The sequence below is a fragment of the Oncorhynchus mykiss genome, chromosome 23, assembly GCF_057628025.1.
Source record: "Oncorhynchus mykiss isolate SJ-2025 chromosome 23, ASM5762802v1, whole genome shotgun sequence".
Classification (NCBI taxonomy): Eukaryota; Metazoa; Chordata; class Actinopteri; order Salmoniformes; family Salmonidae; genus Oncorhynchus; species Oncorhynchus mykiss.
Window position 1 is genome coordinate 5,433,386 of NC_143044.1, and position 23,084 is coordinate 5,456,469.

Here is a 23,084-nt window from a genome sequence, read left to right on the forward strand (position 1 = left end):
TCTCCAGCACCTACTGCAGTCATGATGCAAGTGGAGCTATGCTGTCAAATCCTCCCACATTAAATTTCTATATTTAACCAGCTGTTTTCAGCAACTGATATTGTTTTATTAGGTTGTCCTATTGACAGGTTTTCTAGAAACAAACTATTTAGCTAGCTTCTAGCCTAGTGCTTGGTACAGTGCCTTGCGAAAGTATTCGGCCCCCTTGAACTTTGCGACCTTTTGCCACATTTCAGGCTTCAAACATAAAGATATAAAACTGTATTTTTTTGTGAAGAATCAACAACAAGTGGGACACAATCATGAAGTGCAACGACATTTATGGATATTTCAAACTTTTTTAACAAATCAAAAACAGAAAAATTGAGCGTGCAAAATTATTCAGCCCCTTTACTTTCAGTGCAGCAAACTCTCTCCAGAAGTTCAGTGAGGATCTCTGAATGATCCAATGTTGACCTAAATGACTAATGAGGATAAATACAATCCACCTGTGTGTAATCAAGTCTCCGTATAAATGCACCTGCACTGTGATAGTCTCAGAGGTCCGTTAAAAGCGCAGAGAGCATCATGAAGAACAAGGAACACACCAGGTAGGTCCGAGATACTGTTGTGAAGAAGTTTAAAGCCGGATTTGGATACAAAAAGATTTCCCAAACTTTAAACATCCCAAGGAGCACTGCGCAAGCGATAATATTGAAATGGAAGGAGTACCAGACCACTGCAAATCTACCAAGACCTGGCCGTCCCTCTAAACTTTCAGCTCATACAAGGAGAAGACTGATCAGAGATGCAGCCAAGAGGCCCATGATCACTCTGGATGAACTGCAGAGATCTACAGCTGAGGTGGGAGACTCTGTCCATAGGACAACAATCAGTCATATATTGCACAAATCTGGTCTTTATGGAAGAGTGGCAAGAAGAAAGCCATTTCTTAAAGATATCCATAAAAAGTGTTGTTTAAAGTTTGCCACAAGCCACCTGGGAGACACACCAAACATGTGGAAGAAGGTGCTCTGGTCAGATGAAACCAAAATTGAACTTTTTGGCAACAATGCAAAACGTTATGTTTGGCGTAAAAGCAACATAGCTGAACACACCATCCCCACTGTCAAACATGGTGGTGGCAGCATCATGGTTTGGGCCTGCTTTTCTTCAGCAGGGACAGGGAAGATGGTTAAAATTGATGGGAAGATGGATGGAGCCAAATACAGGACCATTCTGGAAGAAAACCTGATGGAGTCTGCAAAAGACCTGAGACTGGGATGGAGATTTATCTTCCAACAAGACAATGATCCAAAACATAAAGCAAAATCTACAATGGAATGGTTCAAAAATAAACATATCCAGGTGTTAGAATGGCCAAGTCAAAGTCCAGACCTGAATCCAATCGAGAATCTGTGGAAAGAACTGAAAACTGCTGTTCACAAATGCTCTCCATCCAACCTCACTGAGCTTGAGCTGTTTTGCAAGGGGAATGGGAAAAAATGTCAGTCTCTCGATGTGCAAAACTGATAGAGACATACCCCAAGCGACTAACAGCTGTAATTGCAGCAAAAGGTGGCGCTACAAAGTATTAACTTAAGGGGGCTGAATAATTTTGCACGCCCAATTTTTCCGTTTTTGATTTGTTAAAAATGTTTGAAATATCCAATAAATGTCGATCCACTTCATGATTGTGTCCCACTTGTTGTTGATTCTTCACAAAAAAATACAGTTTTATATCTTTATGTTTGAAGCCTGAAATGTGGCAAAAGGTCGCAAAGTTCAAGGGGGCCGAATACTTTCGCAAGGCACTGTATGTAATGAAGTGTTGAGTGTCCTGACGAAGGCACTATGCCAGGCAATTGTATCAGGATGTGTCCAAAAGAAAACAGCTCAAACAAACACAAATGCAGATACTTTGTAGCTAGTTAGATAGCTAGCAAGCAAGAACACAGAATATACAACTGGGATGCATTCTTAAAGGTTGGTGCTCCCCCTTGGGTTGTGCTGTGGCGGAGATCTTTGTGGGCTATACTCGGCCTTGTCTCAGGATGGTAAGTTGGTGGTTGAAGATATCCCTCTAGTGGTGTGGGAGCTGTGCTTTGGCAAAGTGGTTGGGGTTATATCCTGCCTGTTTGGCCCTGTCCGGGGGTATCATCGGATGGGGCCACAGTGTCTCCTGACCCCTCCTGTCTCAGCCTCCAGTATTTATGCTGCAGTAGTTTGTGTCGGGGGGCTAGGGTCAGTCTGTTATATCTGAAGTACTTCTCCTGTCTTATCCGGTGTCCTGTGTGAATTTTAAGTATGCTCTCTCTAATTCTCTCTTTCTTTCTCTCTCTCAGAGGACCTGAGCCCTAGGACCATGCCTCAGGACTACCTGGCATGATGACTCCTTGCTGTCCCCAGTCCACCTGGCCGTGCTGCTGCTCCAGTTTGAACTGTTGTGCCTGCGGCTATGGATCCCTGATCTGTTCACCGGACGTGCTACCTGTCCCAGGCCTGCTGTTTTCAACTCTCTAGAGACAGAAGGATTGGTAGAGATACTCTCAATGATTGGCTAGGAAAAGCACACTGACATTTACTCCTGAGGTGCTGACTTGTTGCACCCTCAACAACTACTGTGATTATTATTATTTGACTATGCTGGTCATTTATGAACATTTGAACATCTTGGCCATGTTCTGTTATAATCTCCACCCGGCACAGCCAGAAGAGGACTGGCCACACCTCATAGCCTGGTTTCTTCCTAGGTGTTGGCATGTCTAGGGAGTTTTTCCTTGCCACCGTGCTTCTACATACATATATAAATTTGAATTAAAGTAAAACTAACAGCGTTTTAACTACTTTGCAGATATAAAACAAACAGACAATCATATCAGTTAAAAATATAGAATTCCCATTTTATAGTACAAAACCAACTTCATAAGAGGTTTTAAGAATAGGTTATATTTGACTCAGAATTACATTATGTACAGTAAGGCCTGCCATCATTCATCATTGTTGGCAGAATAGATGAATGCATGATTCATTGAATTCACCAATAACTTTCTTGGTAGTCCAAAAAATATTGCTATCAGGTTGCAAATCAGGGCCGGCCTTCTACATTGTTTTCTGCCTCCATTCGGGATGCACTGTTTCAGTTTCAATGACTAAATATTTTGGACCAAAACTGACTAATTTGACTAATTAACTGCTGCCAGGGAAGCAGCTACTCTTCCTGGGGTCCAGCAACATTAAGACAGTTATATATATATATATATATATAATAAAAAATATTACATGACATTACAATTCATAACACTATTCACAACACATTAATTGCCCTCAGACCACTATCCTACAACCACATGTGTATTTACGATGAAAAAAATAATTACAGTAGTTGGCAATATCTGTGGGTGTAACTAAGGATGGGAATGTTATTCCAATCAAACTAGCAAGGCCAATGATCACAAGTCAGTCATAACGTGACTAATAAGCTAACGTATCTATTTATGTATCAAGAAATGGAAATCGCTTTGCTAGCTATGCTGAACTTGAACTACTGTTATTCAGTTAGCATTTCTCTTGCGTTTGCACATTCACTCTGCCGATCTACTCCAATTTCAGGACACTCGTCTGAGTGTACCAGAGCACAGAATAACTAATGAATTTATAAACGCGCAACACCTGCTGAATATGACAAGTAAGTGTAGGCAAAAAAAGTAATAGTTAGTCACGAAATGCTCATTTAAATAGTTAATCGTTATTCACAAATAACATTTAAAAAGCCTAACCAGCTCTGATAGGGCGAGTAAAATGGTCATAGTGAGGTGTTCTCTCATTTTCTAGAAGCAGCTAGCTAGTAAGCTAGACAACTTTAGCCAGTTAGCTTGGGTGCTTGGTTGGGACAAGCATGCATTGGCAGGCAAGCTGCAGAAGGATGAGTAGGCTACTATTCCCCATCGTTTATCAGTGCAATTTTGATGGCCAACTAGCTGAAAAAATTTAAGAGGGTTTATCTAATGTTCTCTCGTTAGATTTTAGCTCACCTCGCTCTGGCTAGCATTCGTTTTTGATCTTGTTGATGTTCATAACTGAGAGAGAGAGAGCCTACCTTTTCATGGTTGTTTGGTCAATAGGACTGTAAAGTTCCCAAATGTAAGAGGACTCCCATGGTATTTACATATTTGCAGATATCCATTCAGGTGTATTTTGCGTTCTAATGATCTAAATTCGCGCTGTTTCTACTGGCTGTAAACACACAGTCCAGTTCAAAGTGAATGATGGCAGGCCCTAGTGGCAAATGGCTTTTTTGCATAAAGGCTAACTGAATTGTCCAAATGCATGGCTGATTTCCCAGTCTATATTGCTAAACAATTTCCACAAATGCCTTAGTATATGTCCTCCCCAAACATTCTAAGAATTTATAAAAACGTGAGAAGGACCATATCTAAGTCCTCGCTTGTCAGAAGAAAAAAAAAAAAAAAGTAGTAGTAGTATATTCTTCCTGCTGGTGTATATGAACAGATTTTAATAAGATGTCATGTTGTTAAAATGCCGTCAGCTCCATTTTAAATATAGAATTAATCGATCGAATGATTGGGTCGCATCTCTAGCAACCAAAATATGAGAAGGTATGAACTAGCTTATTTTTTTTCTACTGGTGTGCTTTAGTATTGTTTTATTTGGTAACAACTCCGCCTCATCAAGCTGCGTTGTCCATTATTTCCAAACGAAATTTGACTTCTGAAAGACACCCATACATATACAGGTTTTTGGAGAGGTGCGGGGTACTGCCACACTGGGCGCCCAGGGAGCAGTTCTTGTAGAGGGTTGTGCAGGCAATGGCATCTAGAATTCGATGCCATCAACCCTCCAGTTGCCAGCTCAGTTCCTGACAGATTTTTCCTGTCGGACCCGGGATTTCAACTGGCAACCCTCCGGTTACTAACCGCTAGGCTACCTACTGCCCCATGTAGAGCATATGCTTCTGTAATGTATCTTCTGAAAGACATTAGTGTTGAAGATTGCAGCTAATTCCAGTTTAGAATGACTTTGAGAGATCCCCAAATAAGATAAAGGTTTGTTCTGGCTTGATATCCCTTAAACCTTTTACTGCAGTGAACTAAATCAGTGTCACATCAAGTGTTTCTTGGTAGTCTTAAACCAATATACGTTGAAACAAAAGTATACACCTCACACACATTTCTGATATGGAGTTGAAATGTATTCATTTTGAGTTTGCAACCCAATATTAATGTCCCGCCCTGACCTTAGAGATCCTTTATTCTCTATTTTGGTTAGGTCGGGGTGTGACTAGGGTGGGCATTCTAGTTTCTTTATTTCTAGGTTGGCCTGGTATCGTTCCCAATCAGAGGCAGCTGTCTATCGTTGTCTGTGATTGGGGAGCATACTTAGGCAGCCTTTTCCCACCTGTTTGTGGTGGGATCTTGTTTTTGTGTAGTGCCTGTGAACACTGCATTGACGTCACGTTTTGTTTGTTTGTTCTGTATTGTTTTGGTGAGTTTAATTTATTACAAATGTGGAACTCTACGCACGCTGCGCCTTGGTCAGACATTCATTATAACGTTCGTGACAATTACACTTCATATACATCACAGAAGACTGAAATATACCAAAAACATTTGACATAGACATAATGTTAATTACACTGAAATCATTACAAAAATTAATAACATTCCACCCATAAAGCCACTAGGTCATTTGACTGCAGGAAAGGGCAACCATTATACTTCCCACACCATTAACATATTATTGCAAGGCAGATCCATGATTCCCACTGTGCAGAGGATTTGCTGTGGGACTTGGTATGACTTGGTATCACCGCCTGGTATGGCAACTGCTCGGCATTCGACCATAAGGTGATACAGAGGGTAGTGCGTACAGCCCAGTACATCACTCGGGCCAAGCTTCCTGCCATCCAGGACCTATATACTAGGCGATGTGAAAGGAAGGACCAAAAAATTGTCATAGACTTCAGTCACCAATGTCATAGACTGTTCTCTCTGCTATGTGACGGGAAGCGACACCAGAGCATCAAGTCTAGGTCCAAAAGGCTCCTTAACAGCTTCTACCCCCAAGCCATAAGACTGCTGAACAATTAATTAAATGGCAACCTGGACTATTTGCATTGTCACCCCCCCACCCCCCTTTGTTTTTACACTGCTGCTACTTGCTGTTTATTATCTGTGCATAGTTACCTACATGTACAAATTATCTCGACTAACTTGTACCCCTGCACATTGACTCGGTACCGGTACCCCCTGTATATAGCCTCGTCATTGTTATTTTTTTGTGTTACTTAAAAAAAAATATATATCATTTTTAACTTTAGTTCATTTAGTATATGTTTTCGTAACTCTATTTTCTTAACTGCATTGTTAGGTAAGGGCTTGAGGGATTGTAAGTAAGCATTTCACAGTAAGGCCTACACCTGTTGTATTCGGCGCATATGACAAATACACTTGATTTTATTTGGTGGAAGTCAAAAACTAGGGTGTGCTCAGGGCATGGGCAACCTAACCGTAGCATGGGAACGCTCCAACAACTCAGCGGCGGTTCATTTGACTGATATTTCCATTTCTTACTGCCGCTGTTAAATTCAGTCAGAATCAGACCGGGCTAAAGCCATCACCAAATCTATTGGGATGTTTATCGCTGTAGACATACTCTGTAGGCCATACTCTGTTGTGGAAAACAAAGTGTTTAAAAATATGGTGAAAGTGCTTGAGCTACGCTACAAAATCCCCTTCCACCACTTCAGTATGAAAATCGTGCCAGATCTCTATGAACAGGAAAATATCAAAATGGTGGACAAATTATCCAAGGCATCCTCTGTTGCCCTCACCACAGACGGGTGGACCTCCAGGGCAATGGAAAGCTACGTGACTGTGACTGCTCACTACACCACAGAAGAGTAGGAGATGCGAAGGCCGGTGCTACAGACACGCCCCCTCAATGAGAGTCACACAGGCACAAATCTGGCGCAGAGTGGAAGCTAGAAAGGCCCAATAGGAATATCCCAATCACCACAAATAATGCCAAGAACCAAGTAAATGCAGTGATAGAAGCTGGACTGGGGCCACAGATAGCTTGCTTTGCACATGTAATCAATTTAGCATCCCAAAGGGGAATCTCAGTGAACCAGATGGACCGCCTCCTTGGATTAGGAAGGTGGATTTCTTTTTCCACCGAAACACAACAGCCGCTCATGTGCTTAAGACCAAGCAAGAAATGTTACAGCTACCGACCCACAAGCTCATACATGATGTCACAACAAGATGGAACTCCACTTATGACATGTTGGAGAGCTATCTTGAGCAGCAGGCAGCTGTATACTCTGCACTGACAGACAAGACCCTGAAAAGAAACAAAAGGCCGTCACCTTGTCTGATGATGACGTGAAAGTGTCAGAGGAGGTCCTCCAGGTGCTCAAACCCCTCAAAACGGTTACAACCTTATTGAGCACTGAAACTGCACCATCTGTGTCCATGATCCTACCTCCTGAAAACAAGGATTCTACCATCCATGACCCCAAGTGAGGAAGACAGCACACTCACTAGAGATGTCATGGCTGCCATTAGAGAGGACCTGAACCCCAGATACCCCCCTAATGTGCAGGACTACCTTCATAGATCTACTGCACTGGATGCAAGGTTCAAGTCCCTGTCTCACCGAGACCCTGCCCTACGCCCGAGGACATACAGTGTTCTCACCACTGAGATTGTGGCCACTGAAGAGGTAAACAAATACATAAGAGTGAATTCCTTTAACAATAAATATACTGCAGTCTAATCTTAGTCTATGCCATTGCTATTAGAATCATCCATGTTTTATTTGGAATAATAAAGGCTTTTATTAAATGTTAATGCCGCAATCATAATTCTATGAAAAAAAGAAAATAAACAATTAGTTAGTTTAATAGATCAAGTCATTTTTTTCCTGCAGGGTTAAGCCACAGAGCCGACAGGAGTAGACTCAGAGGCATCTCCACAAAATAATTTGGCCATGAAGTAGCTTTTCGGAGAGACCTTTGCAAGCAAGGACACAGGCAAGACGTTTGCCAACACCATCAAAGAGGTGACGACACCCTACAAGGCAGCAAGCGGCATTCCATTGGATGGTGATCCACTGGCATGGTGGAAAAGCAATGAGTGTAAATGCCCTCACATTGTCATGATGGCAATACGCTACCTGGCTGTGCCTGGCACTTCAGTTCCTAGTGAGAGGGTGTTCTCCACGGCAGGGGACATAGTGACTGCAAAGAGGTCGACCCTTTCCCCAGGCAATGTAGACATCCTCATCTTTTTGAAAAATAATATGAAGTTATGAGCTCAGGTCTGCTTTGCTTGCTTTCTTTTTTTGAACTTTTCTTTGACGATGTGGACACAGACTATTTTTTTCATTCACTATTGTTCAAAGGAAGAAGGTATCATGCCTCATATTGCACTATAATTTAACAATCTAGTATTGAATAGATTATTTTAATATTTTATTTAAACATTGAAAAGTTCCTTGCTTTAAGTGTTCTTTAAGTAATAAATGGAGAGCAAAGTTATATTTGATCCGAAAAATGATCCAATCTGCGACTCAAAACCGTGATCCTATCCGAACCGTGAGTTTTGTGATCCGTTAGCACCACTAGTTATTTTCAATAAAATTGACTCCAAAATGACCCAATATATTTTATTGGGCACAAAATAATCTGAAACACAACCAAAAGTAACTGTATATACATCCAACTAGTTTGTAGAGTCACAAGCTTGATGTAGTCATTGCATGCTAGGAATATGGGACCAAATACTAAACTTTGGACAATATTATTTATAAGAATCTTAAGGGTTGTCAATGATTTTGGCCCCTACATTGTTGAGAAACTATTTTTGTCTGGTGCATTATTGTTTGAGCGAGGGAGAGAGAACTGCAGATTTCAGTTGAATTTATTTATATCCCAGGGCTCATTTGAATTTCAGGAAAATTCTCAGCGACAACAAAGTGGTCAAATTAAGATATCACATCTGTAAATGGACAAAGACTCCCGTGTGGGATGGGACACTGTGGACCAAAGCATCTGTACCCAAAGCAGATAGCACTTGACACCACGCCTCCTGCTGTTAATCTCCGAAGGGATGGCGGCCGGAGATACTGTGCCATGGAGCAACTTTTTATGGCAGAACAAGGTGGTACCCGGGGGGTTGGACTTATCTAAGTTGTGCACGGAGAATATTATGCCTGCAAAGAAAATTCTTCTGGCAAGAAGAGGATGAGTTCCTGTCACGGTAAGGGTCAAATATGCACCACAACATCCCATCATTATCTCTGCGTGACTCCTGAAGGGCACAGTGCTTGGTGCATGTGGTGCTGATTGCTGCATCACTGGTGCCACACAGCAGCACCGTGGCAGTGTCGATTTGAATTTCAAAACTTCTGTAGAGAATTCCAATGCATGGGGAGTCGTTATTGAGTATTGATGTGCCTCAACAAAACAACCAATGGAGAATTGATTTATCTCTCTCGCTCTCTCTCACCCATGCGCTTGGTCACGCTCACACATACAAACACACATACACACAGAAAATACGGTAACACTGGTTATAACCCTTTTCATAATGTCATAAAAGCTGACATCACCTGTCATAATATGATCAGAACACAGTCATTACTCATATTTACACCTGTTGTGACATACAGTAGAAACATTATTAAGTGACTAAGATACCATAGAATAGAATACAGTATATACAGTGGCAAGAAAAAGTATGTGAACCCTTTGGAATTACATGGAATTCTGCATAAATTGGTCATAAAATCTGATCATCTAGGTCACAACAATAGACAAACATAGTGCTTAACTAATAACACACAAATTATTGTCTGTTTTGGATGCAACTCAGGATTCTTTGTCCTCCAAACACGACGAGTTCATCTGACCATATGACATTCTCCCAATCTTCTTCTGGATCATCCAAATGCTCTCCAGCAAACTTCAGACGGGCCTGGAAATGTACTGGCTTAAGCAGGGGGACTGCAGGATTTGAGTCACTGGCGGAGTAGTGTGTTACTGATTGTAGGCTTTGTTACTTTGGTCCCAGCTCTCTGCAGGTCAATCACTAGGTCCCCCCCGTGTGGTTCTGGGATTTTTGCTCACCGTTCTTGTGATAATTTTGAGCCCACGGGGTGAGATCTTGCGTGGAGCCCCAGATCGAGAGAGATTATCAGTGGTCTTGTATGTCTTTCATTTCCTAATAATTGCTCCCACAGTTGATTTCTTCAAACCAAGCTGCTTACCTATTGCAAATTCAGTCTTCCCAGCCTGATGCAGGTCTACAATTTTGTTTCTGGTGTCCTTTGACAGCTCTTTGGTCTTGGCCATAGTGGAGTTTGGAGTGTGACTGTTTGAGGTTGTGGACAGGTATCTTTTATACTGATAACAAGTTCAAACAGGTGCCATTAATACAGGTAACAAATGGATGACAGAGGAGCCTCTTAAAGAAGAATTTACAGGTCTGTGAGAGCCAGAAATCTTGCTGTTTGTAGGTGACCAAATACTTATTTTCCATCATAATTTGCAAATAAATTCATTAAAAATCCTACAATGTGATTTTCTGGATTTGTTTTTCTTATTTTGTCTGTCATAGTTGAAGTGTACCCATGATGAAAATTACAGGCCACTCTCATCTTTTTAAGTGGGAGAACTGGCACAATTGGTTGCTGTCAAAATACTTTTTTGCCCCACTGTATTTTTAACATAAACATACACCGTAGCCTATGTATCAACAGTAATGGAATGTTTTGACTTGTGTGGTAGGTTTTGTGGGTTTCCACACTCTTATGCAGGTGTCATAACCAGCCATGAAATAACTACCGCAGTGGCTTTTGTGGGATTTTACACTCAGCCATAAAATGTCAAAACAGATGTAAATATGTGTCATGATAGTGTAATGACCATTTTATAACAGGGTATGACAAATTATGTCAGCGGTTATGACATGGTTATGACGCTGGGTGTCAAGTAAAGTGTTACCGAAAATCCTTTACACCGGACTCAGCAACACCTAATTTTACCATTGTCTGAAAACATTTTTAACAATGTCTCATACTGTCATCTGACTGTATATTCAGCATCTGTACATAGTAACCACAGGTCCTAGGCAGTCACTGTAACTATTCTACTGTAACTTATCTTTATTACCTGCTAATGAGGAGCATGATGAACACACTTCCTCCAGAGCGGAGAACAGCCATCATTGCTGGAGGTGTGGAGGCGTCTGGTGAAGTCTATCTGAAAAAAAGAGAAAAGAGAGAACTCAACCCCTAAATATAGGTAGACTCAGGCGTTGGTGCATGTTCAATGCCTGCAGTACTTCACCTATGGTCATCGACTGAATAATATTTAGTTCAGATCTAGTGAAAAGGACTCTTTTTTTTTCCCAAATTGGCTGAGGGGAATCACAGATGTTCTGAGCCTTCTGTGCTGTTTTTTTTTTTTACAGTCAGGTTCCAAAATGTTGGCACCCTTGATAAAGGAGAAGAAAAAGCCTGTATAAAACAAATAAGAAATACTGAGGTATACTCCCCAAAAATTATAATATATTATTTTATACTTATGCAATTGATCAGAGAAATAGATTTGGTTTAAAACCTCTTAAATGTTGTCAATGATTAGCTGAATGGATAAGGCGTAGTCAGGAGCAGGACACAGGTATGAGTAATAATCAGAGAATTTGCTCAAAAATAAGCAATGTTCCAACAAGGAAAAACACAAATATCGAGAGCACAAAATATCAAACCCACATGACAACGAACATCACGCCCAAAACAGAAAGGGAAGCCAGAGGGTTAAATAAGGAACATTGATTATGGAATGGAAACCAGGTGTGTATAATGAAGACAAAACAAAACGAAAATGAATCATGGATCGGTGGTGACTAGAAAGCCGGTGACGTCGACCGCCGAACGCCGCCCGAACAAAGAGAGTAACCAACTTCAGCGGAGGTCGTGACAAATGTAACTAAATGTAATTGAAAATGTAATCTAAATCATCCCAGAAATAAATTATTTATCATGAGAGGGCCATAAACAATAGCTAGTAATGCTACATGCTGCAAAAAAAGGCTAAATCTCACCTTTCAAAAAATGTTACTTTCTGGTAAAATAAATTATACATTACTGAGGTGAAATCACTTTTGAGGACACAAGCTCAAGTGCACATGACAAATATGATAAAAAAAAATATACAAATATAGAATACATGATATGATATATTTCCTACTCAACAAAACTGAATGAATTTGGCTTGAAACGACTTAGATTTTTTCTAAATCAATTTATAAAACGACTTACTTACATTTCACCTTCCTTATAACTGTAAAATACATATTTGTATATTTAGTGTTTGAGAAAGTATGCATATGCTTCTGTTTTTCGACGCCAAACCCACCACTGGTGTGCGTGGCCAAAGAGCTCTATTTTCTGGTCATTTGACCAAAACACTGGTTTCAATCCAAGTGCCATTTATCAAACTCCAGGACGTACTATGGACAGATGACATGAAAATGAGCTCTGCATACCTGTTGTGGATTTGGCATAGAAAAATGGAAGTATATGCAGAAAAGTACCTGATACCTACTATAAAATATGGTGGTGGATATTTTATGTTTTGGGGCTATTCTGCTTCCACTGATCATGGGGCCAGGGTTAAGGTCAGCGGCATCATGAACTTTACCAAGCACCAGGACATTTTAGCCAAAAACCTGGTTGCCTCTGCCAGAAGGCTGACACTTGGCCGCAAGTGGATCTTCCAGCAAGACAATTAACCCAAGCACAGATCAAAATCGACAAAGAAATTGTTAACTGAACACAAAATCAAGATTTTGCCATGGCCATCAAATCTAATTTTATTTGTCACATGCGCCGAATACAACAGGTGTAACAGACCTTACAGTGAAATGCTTACTTACAAGCCCTAAATCAACAATGCAGTTTTAAGAAAATACCTAAAAAAAAAAGTAAGAGATAAGAATAACAAATAATTAAAGAGCAGGAGTAAATAACAATAATGGGGCTATATACAGGGGGTATCGGTATAGAGTCAATGTGCGGGGGCACATTAGGTAGAGTTAATAAAGTGTGGTGGGGGGGGTAGCCCTTTCATTGGGTAGCCATTTGATTAGCTGTTCAGTAGTCTTATGAATTGAGGTTAGAAGCTGTTTAGAAGCCTCTTGGACCTTGACTTGGCGCTCCGGTACCGCTTGCCATGCGATAGTAGAGAGAACAGTTTAAGTTTAAGGTGGCTGGAGTCTTTGACAATTTTTAGGGCCTTCCTCTGACACCGCCTGGTATAGAGGTCCTAGATGGCAGGCAGCTTGGCCCCAGTGATGCACTACCCTTTGTAGTGCCTTGCGGTTGGAGGCCAAGCAGTTGCCATACCAGGCAGTGATGCAACCTGTCAGGATGCTCTCGATGGTGCAGCTGTAAAACCTTTTAAGGATCTTAGGACACACGCCAAATCTTTTCAGTCTCCTGAGGGGGAATAGGTTTTGTCGTGCTCTCTTCACGACTGTCTTGGTGTGTTTAGACCATGTTAGTTGGTGACGGTAAGGAATTTGAAGCTCTCAACCTGCTCCATTACAGCCCCGTTGATGAGAATGGGGGCGTGGTCGGTCCTCCTTTTCCTGTAGTCCACAATCATCTCCTTTGTCTTGATCACGTTGAGGGAGAGGTTGTTGTCCTTGCACCACAATGTTAGGTCTCTGACCTCCTCCCTGTAGGCTGTCTCATCGTTGTCAGTGATCAGGCCTACCACTGTTGTGTCGTCTGCAAACTTAATGATGGTGTTGGAGTCGTGCCATGGCCGTGCAGTCATGAGTGAACAGAGAGTACAGGAGGGGACTGAGCACACACCCCTGAGGATCAGCATGGCAGATGTGTTGTTACCTACCCTCACCACCTGGGGGTGGCCCGTCAGGAAGTCCAGGATCTAGTTGCAGAGGGAGGTGTTTAGTCCCAGGATCCTTAGCTTAGTGATGAGCTTTGAGGGCACTATGGTGTTGAACGCTGAGCTGTAGTCAATGAATAGCATTCTCACAAAGGTGTTCCTTTTGTCCAGGTGGGAAAGGGCCGTGTGGAGTGCAATAGAGATTGCATCATCTGTTTGGTCGGTATGCAAATTGGAGTGGGTCTAGGGTTTCTGGCATTATGGTGTTGATGTGAGCCATGACCAGCCTTTCAAAGCACTTCATGGCTACAGACGTGAGTGCTACGGGTCTGTAGTTATTTAGGCAGGTTGCCTTCGTGTTCTTGGGCACAGGGACTATGGTGGTCTGATTGAAACATGTTGGTATTACGGACTCAATCAGGGACATGTTGAAAATGTCAGTGAAGACACCTGCCAGTTGGTCAGCACATGCCCGGAGCATACGTTCTGGTAATCCGTCTGGCCCCGCAGCCTTGTGAATGTTGACCTGTTTATAGGTCTTACTCACGTTGGCTACGGAGAGCGTGATCACACAGTCATCCGGAACAGCTCATGCATGCCTCAGTGTTGCTTGCCTCAAAGCGAGCATAGAAGTGATTTAGCTCGTCTGGTATATTGTCCCTAGTGGAAGATTATGAAAAATGTGACATTTCCAGCTACGTGATCAAGCTGATATCGGAAGAGCTTGTGTGGCTGTATCACCGGAGGATCTGGAGTGATGCTATCGAATCGGCGTTAAACAGAAGAACGCTAAATACCATCACCAGGTCACCTTTAAGATCTGTGTGAAACAAAAGATTTCTAAATACACTTGCATGATAATCTTTAAACTGTGGAACTATTTTCCCAAAGTCAACATTCTGAAGGCACAGCATATGGTTCTCGAACACTTAAAGAGATTGTTAGCAGATGTGGTGTTCTTGCAACAAAAAAAATTGAAATTGAATATTTAAAGAGGAGCAGAGTTGGAGAGGCCTATGTTGCCACCTATTGTATTAACAGCAGAGGCGTATGGATCCTGATCAATAAGAATACACAATTTTCCCTTCTATCCAAGTAGAAGGCCATTTTCTAATGTTGAATTGTACCTTACATGGTGAGAAATAAACATTTATTTTATTGTATATCCCACCAGGGGCAAATCTGGTGATTTTAGATAGAATTTTAGCTATATTAGATCAAATCCAGACAGGAACTATTATTTTCAGCAGGTGACCTAAATCATACATTTGATAAGATTGAGAGACGTTGTAATAAAAGAGGCACATTTAGGGACCCTCAAAAGAGGCTGAAAAATATAATCTCAACAAATAATTTACAGGACACCTGGAGATTACTATTCCTAACTAGAAAAGATTATTCCTTTTTATTCTCAAAGTCAGAAAACCTATTCAAGAATTGACTACATTTTTATTTCCAAAAATGCACAAAATAATGCATGATATAGTGATACCGGATCATTCTCAGGTATCATGCTTAATCACACCAACTGAAAATTGACGTAGCGACAGAATTTACAGAATGAACAGAGCACATCTTCTGGGCCTAAAATGTATTAAATAAAAACCTTTACCATTACAAATGTACAGCCGTGGCCAAAGGTTTTGAGAATATTCATTTTCACAAAGTCTGCTGCCTAAGTTTGTATGATGGCAATTTGCTTATACTCCAGAATGTTATGAAGAGTGATCAGATGAATTGCAATTAATTGCTAAGTCCCTTTTTGCCATGCAAATGAACTGAATCCCCAAAAAACATTTCCACTGTATATCAGCCCTGCCACAAAAGGACCAGCTGACATCATGTCAGAGATTTTCTTGTTAACGCAGGTGTGAGTGTTGGCGAGGACAAGGCTGGAGATCACTCTGTCATGCTGATTGAGTTCGAATAACAGACTGGAAGCTTCAAAAGGAGGGTGGTGCATGGAATCATTGTTCTTCCTCTGTCAATCAGGGTTTCCTGCAAGGAAAAACGTGTTGTCATCATTGCTTTGCACAAAAAGGGCTTCACAGGCAAGGCTATTGCTGCACGTAAGATTGCACCTAAATCAACCATTTATCAGATCATCAAGAACTTCAAGGAGAGCAGTTCAATTGTTGTGAAGAAGGCTTCAGGGCGACCAAGAAAGTCCAGCAAGCGCCAGGACCTTCTCCTAAAGTTGATTCAGCTGTGGGATCGGGGCACCACCAGCTCAGGAATGGCAGCAGGCAGGTGTGAGTGCATCTGCACGCACAGTGAGGCGAAGACTTTTGAAGGATGGCCTGGTGTCAAGAAGGGCAGCAAAGAAGCCACTTCTCTCCAGGAAAAACATCAGGGATAGACTGACATTCTGCAAAAGGTACAGGGATTGGACTGCTGAGGACTGGGGCAAAGTCATTTTCTCTGATGAATTCCCTTTCCGATTGTTTGGGGCATCAGGAAAAAAGCTTGTCCGGAGAAGACAAGGTGAGTTCTATCATCAGTCCTGTGTCATGCCAACAGTAAAGCATCCTGAGACCATGGGGTTGCTTCTCAGCCAAGGGAGTGGGCTCACTCACAATTTTGCCTAAGAACACAGCCATAAATAAAGAATGGTACCAACACATCCTCCGAGAGCAACTTCTCCCAACCATCCAGGAACAGTTTGGTGACGAACAATGCCTTTTCTAGCATGATGGAGCACCTTGCCATAAGGCAAAAGTGATAACTAAGTGGCTCGGGAAACAAAACATTGATATTTTTGATCCATGGCCAGGAAACTCCCCAGACCTTAATCCCATTGAAAATGTGTGGTCAACCCTCAAGAGGCGGGTGGACAAACAAAACCCCACAAATTCTGACAAACTCCAAGCATTGATTATGCAAGAATGGGCTGCCATCAGTCAGGATGTGGCCTAGAAGTTAATTGACAGCATGCCAGGGTGGATTGCAGAGTTCTTTGCATCAACTCTTTGCATCAACTTCATGTAATTGTCAATAAAAGCCTTTGAAACTTATGAAATGCTTGTAATTATACTTCAGTATTCCATAGTAACATCTGACAAAAAATATCTAAAGACACTGAAGCAGCATACTTTGTGAAAATTAATATTTGTGTCATTCTCAAAACTTTTGGCCATGACTGTAGACATAGAGGACAGAGAAAAGCCGACCCCATATATAATTTGGGATATCTTTAAGGCGTACAATTGGAGAATGATAATCTCATACTCTGCAAAAGTTAAATCTGAATTATAAATTCAAATTAATAAATATAAATCACTACCTTAGAAAAAGCCCATTCAAAATCTTTACAAGGGGAAGAAGAATTGAATAGCAATACATTGTTTTCCTTTTGAAGAGAGACAACAACTACAGGTTAAAACCTGATGACGGGTTAGGGTTCCCTTTTGGGAACGACCCCTCCCACGTTCAGCTGGAACGTGGCGCATGGAACGCAAAAATATTCTTAGAAATATTTAACCTCCACACATTAACAAGTCCAATACCTCAAATGAAAGATAAACACCTTGTTCATCTACCCAGCATGTCAGATTTTTTAAATGTTTTACGGCGAAAACACACCACATATTTATATTAGACCACCACCGAAACGAAGACAAGAGGCAGCCATTTTGTCCCAGAAAATATAAAATTATAAAAGCAGGATTAAAAAATAAATCATTCACTAACCTTTTGAAAATCTTCATCAGATGACAGTAATAGGACATGTTACACAGTACATTTTTCTTTTCAATAATATGCCATTTATATCCATAAATGTCCATTTACATTGAATTCATGTTCAGAAAATACTCAAAAATGTCCGCAGAAAATATAGGTAGCGCCGCAAGATAACGTAAATAGACATCATAAACTTTGACTAAATATACATGTTCTACATATAGTTAGAAAGATACACTGCTTCTTAATGCAATCGCTTTGTTACATTTCTTTTTAACGTTACAGAAATCGCTCACTATTCAATATTCTGAGACGGCGCTCAGATATAAGCAATATTTCTCCGCTATGTTGGAGTCAACAGAAACATACAATTTCAGCATAAATATTCCCTTACCTTTGATGGTCTTCGTTCAGAATGTACTGGAAGGGTTCATACTTACCCAAAACATTGTTTGGTTTCAAGTCTTGTGTCTTTGTATTAGCATCTGCTAACAATATCAGCTGAAATGCACCCAAAATGTCCTCTGGTCCGGAAAAGTTGCGCATCAAAACTTCAAAATTACATATTATATGTCGACTAAACAGGTCAAACTAAGTGCAGAATCAAGCTTTAGGATGTTCTAAACATACAAAACAATTTTCAATTCAACCGGTCGTTGTTAGTTCTCCTCCGGAGTACTGGAACAAAGGAATGGCTGGGACCAATTTCCGCCCTAACGCACAGGTATTTTCTCGCGGCACTCACTCAATTCACTCCCATAGGGCCGATTCTCGCGGGATTTGAACGATTAAACGCTCTACTGAATGAGGACATCTAGTGGAAGACATAGAAAGTGTCCCCAGATCCATAGCTGGTTGGGAAGGGTGGGGGCGATCACGTCAAAGTTGCCCCAACTTTCATGACCACAAAACTAGTTTGGAAGAATGCCTGCCCTGTGAGTTCCGCTATACTTACAGACATAATTCCAACGGTTTTAGAATCTTTAGAGTGTTTTCTATCCAATAATAATTATTATATGCATATATTAGCAATTTTTGACATATTCTTTTTCAGTTTACTATGGGCACGCAATTCCTCTAAAGGGGGCAGTATTCTGCCTAGCCTTAAACTCAAATAAAGCATACTACTTAATGGCAAATAAACCTGCTAAATATCTCGCAACTCTCACAGAATGAACACACGCTAAACCAGTTTCTACAGTGCCTTCGGAAAGTATTCAGACCCCTTGACTTTTTCCACATTTTGTTATGTTACAGCCTTATACTAAAATGTATTAAATTGTTTTGTTCCCTCATTAATCTACACACAATACCCCATAATGACAAAGCAAAAACATGTTTTTAGAAATGTTTGCTAATTTATATTTAAAAAACAACTGAAATATCACATATACTGTATATCCACAGTAAAACAAGTCCTATATTGACATAAACTGAAAGGCCGCTCAGCAAGGAAGAAGCCACTGCTCCAAAACCTCCATAAAAAAGCCAGACTACAGTTTGCAACTGCACATGGGGACAAAGACCGTACTTTTTGGAGAAATGTCCTCTGGTCTGATGAAACAAATATATAACTGTTTGGCCATAATGACCATTGTTATGTTTGGAGGAAAAAGGGGGATGCTTGCAAGTCGAAGAACACCATCCCAACCGTGAAGCATAGGGGTGGCAGCAACATGTTGTGGGGGTGCTTTGCTGCAGGAGGGAATGGTGCACTTCACAAAATAGATGGTATCACGAGGGAGGAGAAATATGTGGATATATTGAAGCAACATCTCAAGACATCAGTTAAAGCTTGGCAGCAAATGGGTCTTCCAAATGGACAACGACCCCAAGCATACTTCCAAAGTTCTGGAAAAATGGCTTAAGGACAACAAAGTCAAAGTATTGGAGTGGCCATCACAAAGCCCTGACCTCAATCCTCTGGAAAATTTGTGGGCAGAACTGAAAAAGCGTGTGTGAGCAAGGAGGCCAACAAACCTGACTCAGTTACACCAGCTCTGTCAGGAGGAATGGGCCAAAATTCCCCCAACTTAATGTGGGAAGCTTGTGGAAGGCTATCCGAAACATTTGACCCAAGTTAAGCTATTTAAAGGCAATGCTACCAAATACTAATTGAATGTATGCAAACTTCCGACCCTGAAATAAATCATTCTCTCTACTATTATTCTGACAATTCACATTCTTAAAGTAACGTGTTGATCCTAACTGACCTAAGACAGGGATTTTTACTAGGATTAAATGTCAAGAATTGTGAAAAACTGAGTTTAAATGTATTTGGCTAAGGTGTATGTAAACTTCCGACTTCAACTGTATATAAGTATTCTAAACCTTTACTCAGTACTTTGTTTGAAGCACCTTTGGCAGCTTTTTCAGGTCTCTGCAGAGATGTTCAATTGGATTCCAGTCCGTGCTCTGGCTGGGCAACTCAAGGACATTCAGAGACTTGTCCCGAAGCCTCTCCTGCATTGTATTTGCTGTGTGCTTAAGGTCATTTTCCTGTTGAAAGGTGAACCTTAGCCCCAGTCTAAGGTCCTGAGCGCTCTGGGGGAGGTTTTCATGAAGGATCTCTCTGTACTTTGCTCCGTTCATCTTTGCATCAATCCTGACTAGTCTCCCAGTACCTTCCGTTGAAAAACATCCCCACAGCATGATGCTGCCACCACCATGCTTCACCGCAGGTTTCCTCCAGATGTGATGCTTGGCATTCAGGCCAAAGAGTTCAATCTTGGTTTTATCAGACCAGAGAATCTTGTTTTCTCATGAGTCTTTAGGTGACTTTTGGAAAACTCCAAGTGGGCTGTCATATGCATTTTACTTAGGAGTGGCTTCCGCCTGGCCACTCTACCATAGAGGCCTGATTGGTGGAGTGCTGCAGAGATGATTGCCCTTTTGGAATGTTCTCCCATTTCAACAGAGGAACTTTAGAGCTCTGTCAGAGTGGCCATCTGCTTCTTGGCCACCTCCCTGACAAAGGCCCTTCTCCCCCGATTGGTCAGTTTTGCCAGGCGGCCAGCTCCAGGACGAGTCTTGGTGGTTCCAAACTTCTTCCATTTAAGAATGATGGAGGCCACTGTGTTCTTTGGGACCTTCAATGCTGCAGAAATCACCCGAAAATAACTATTAGATACCGTTAAACATTTTGCACAGAGAAAAGCACCAGGAATGGATGGATTTACCAAAGAATTATATTCAACATTTAGCGCCCCTATTCACACAAAGGACAACACATGTCACTCAATTCAGTACTTCCTAATTCCATGCATCAAACAGTTATTTCAGTTATAAAATCATAAAAATATGTAGTGCACTGCTGATTATAGACCCATATGTTTCATAAATTGTGACAATAAAAGAATAACAAAGCTTATAAGCAATTAATTGGAAAAAGTCTTACCAGACTTGATACATATCAATCAAACAGGGTTTATTAAAATAAACACATACAAACAAATATAAGAACATGTTTCAGTTTAATACAATACGCAAAAAAAAACATGATATAGATTCATCAATAATGGCTGTTGTTGCAGAAAGACAAGACAGGGATATCCCTTCTCTCCCTTTCTCTTTGCACTGGCAATTGAACAGCTTGCAGAAAGAAGCTCTTCTCTGTCCTAGCACCCCAATGGTGGAACTAGCTTATGTGATATGTAGTTGTCCCACCTCATTATCATAAGATGAATGCACTAACTGTAAATCACTCTGGATAAGAGTGTCTGCTAAAAAACGAATGTAAAAAGAGAATTAGACCGGACCTAAATGTAAATGGCGCCGACGAATAGGGCTGCCGTGCTTTTAACTCTTAGGGACACTTTGCAGTATTTTGTTTTTTATGTGTTATTTCTTACATTATTAGGCCAAGAAATTATTTGTTTTATTACATACAGTCGGGAAAAACTTTTGGATATCAGAGCAGCGGTAATTCACAATCTTTACCAGCATTACGATCAGGAATACGACTTTCCCCAAATCGGATCCTTTGTTCTTACCCCACACGGCAGTTGAACTAATTCCAGAGGCTATTCCAAAACACTGCCGGCAGAAAATAAGTGGAGTGGACATTTAGTCTCGCTAATGTTCAGTCTCGGGATAATAAAGTTGACGAGCTCAGGGCGAGGATTTCCTTCCAGAGAGACATCAGGGATTGTAACATACTCTGTTTCACGGAAACATGGCTCTCTCGGGATATACTGAGAGAGACAAAATAATAATATTCAAATAAAATGATTGTAATAAAAAAATAAAAAATTACCATACAATATAGCAATGTATTTCTCTTATTTATTTTATACTGTCTTTTTTGCTCATCTTTATCAAGGGTGCCAATAATTCTGGAACTGACTGTATATCATCCAGATTCACCCATTTGGCTTGTTCTGTTCAGTTATCTTAACTTTTCCACATACAGTGAAGTCTAGCATATCTTTGGCTGGAAGTCATCCCCCCAACAACCAACTCACTAAGCTACTAACGTGACCACAGGGTATCCTTTCAACTGCATATTCACCTCACAATAATGAGTTTGATGAAACTTGACGAAGCTTGATGACTTTGATGAAGCGTTCAGCTTAGATAGAGGAAATAAAATATATGCTGTAGCATATTTCAAACCTTCCACAGAAAGCACTCTCTATCCCTCCACTTTCTTTTAATATGTCTGTGTTTCCTCCCGTGCCTTATCCAAGTACACTCTCTTAAAATGAAATCTGTGCAGAGTCCCAAATGGCTTAACCACCAAGTTCCACGTGCTGCAGGCAGCAGGCTTAGCAGACATGGCATGTAAGGAAATACTGAGGGTTAACGACTGCCATTCCTGGCAGGCAGATTTGGAGATGGACACATCCTCCCCTTAGTTTGTTAATTTGGAGTTAAAAGAGTGATTCTAATTTAGGATTTTGAAATGACTTTACATTGACTGCAGTGTTACCTAGCAGTGCTTAGTGACAGGAATTATCTCTATTTACTGGATGTCATTAATAATCAAATGCATTGTGTTATTATAATCACTGTACAGACACTGGATTGGATAAACCAACAAGATTACCTAATTGATTTTAATCCCTATTGATGAAAACCTAATGGGTCGTTGAACGAAATGGATGCCTTTTGCTTTCCTTTGATCTCTTAAAAAGTAGAAATGATGCACCAATATTGCATTTTATATTAAATGAAGTGCACTTTAATATATTACCCATTTTTCTCTCCAATTTTGTGATATACAATTGGTAGTTACAGTCTTGTTCCATCGCTGCAACTCCCGTATGGACTCGGGAGAGGCTAAGGTCGAGAGCCATGCGTCCTCTGAAACACGACCCTGCCAAGCTGCACTGCTTCTTGACACACTGCTTGCTTAACCCGGAAGCGAGCCACACCAATGTGTCAGAGGAAACACCGTACAACTGGAGACGTGTCAGAATGCATGCGCCCGGTCCGCCACAAGAGTCGCTAGAGCGAGATGGGACAAGAACATCCCAGTCGG

General features: G+C 41.0%; 1 protein-coding gene across 1 annotated transcript in view; it reads right to left on the minus strand.

Moving 5' to 3' along the window:
• The window catches only part of gabrzb (gamma-aminobutyric acid type A receptor subunit zeta, b), a 96,661-nt gene that overhangs the window by 57,075 nt on the left and 16,502 nt on the right, over positions 1 to 23,084 (minus strand). Inside the window, exon 2 of the mRNA XM_036960549.2 lies at positions 11,177 to 11,266. Coding sequence (XP_036816444.1) covers positions 11,177 to 11,232 — 56 coding nt within the window. The 5' untranslated portion in view covers positions 11,233 to 11,266. The remainder of the gene's footprint in view (positions 1 to 11,176; positions 11,267 to 23,084) is intronic.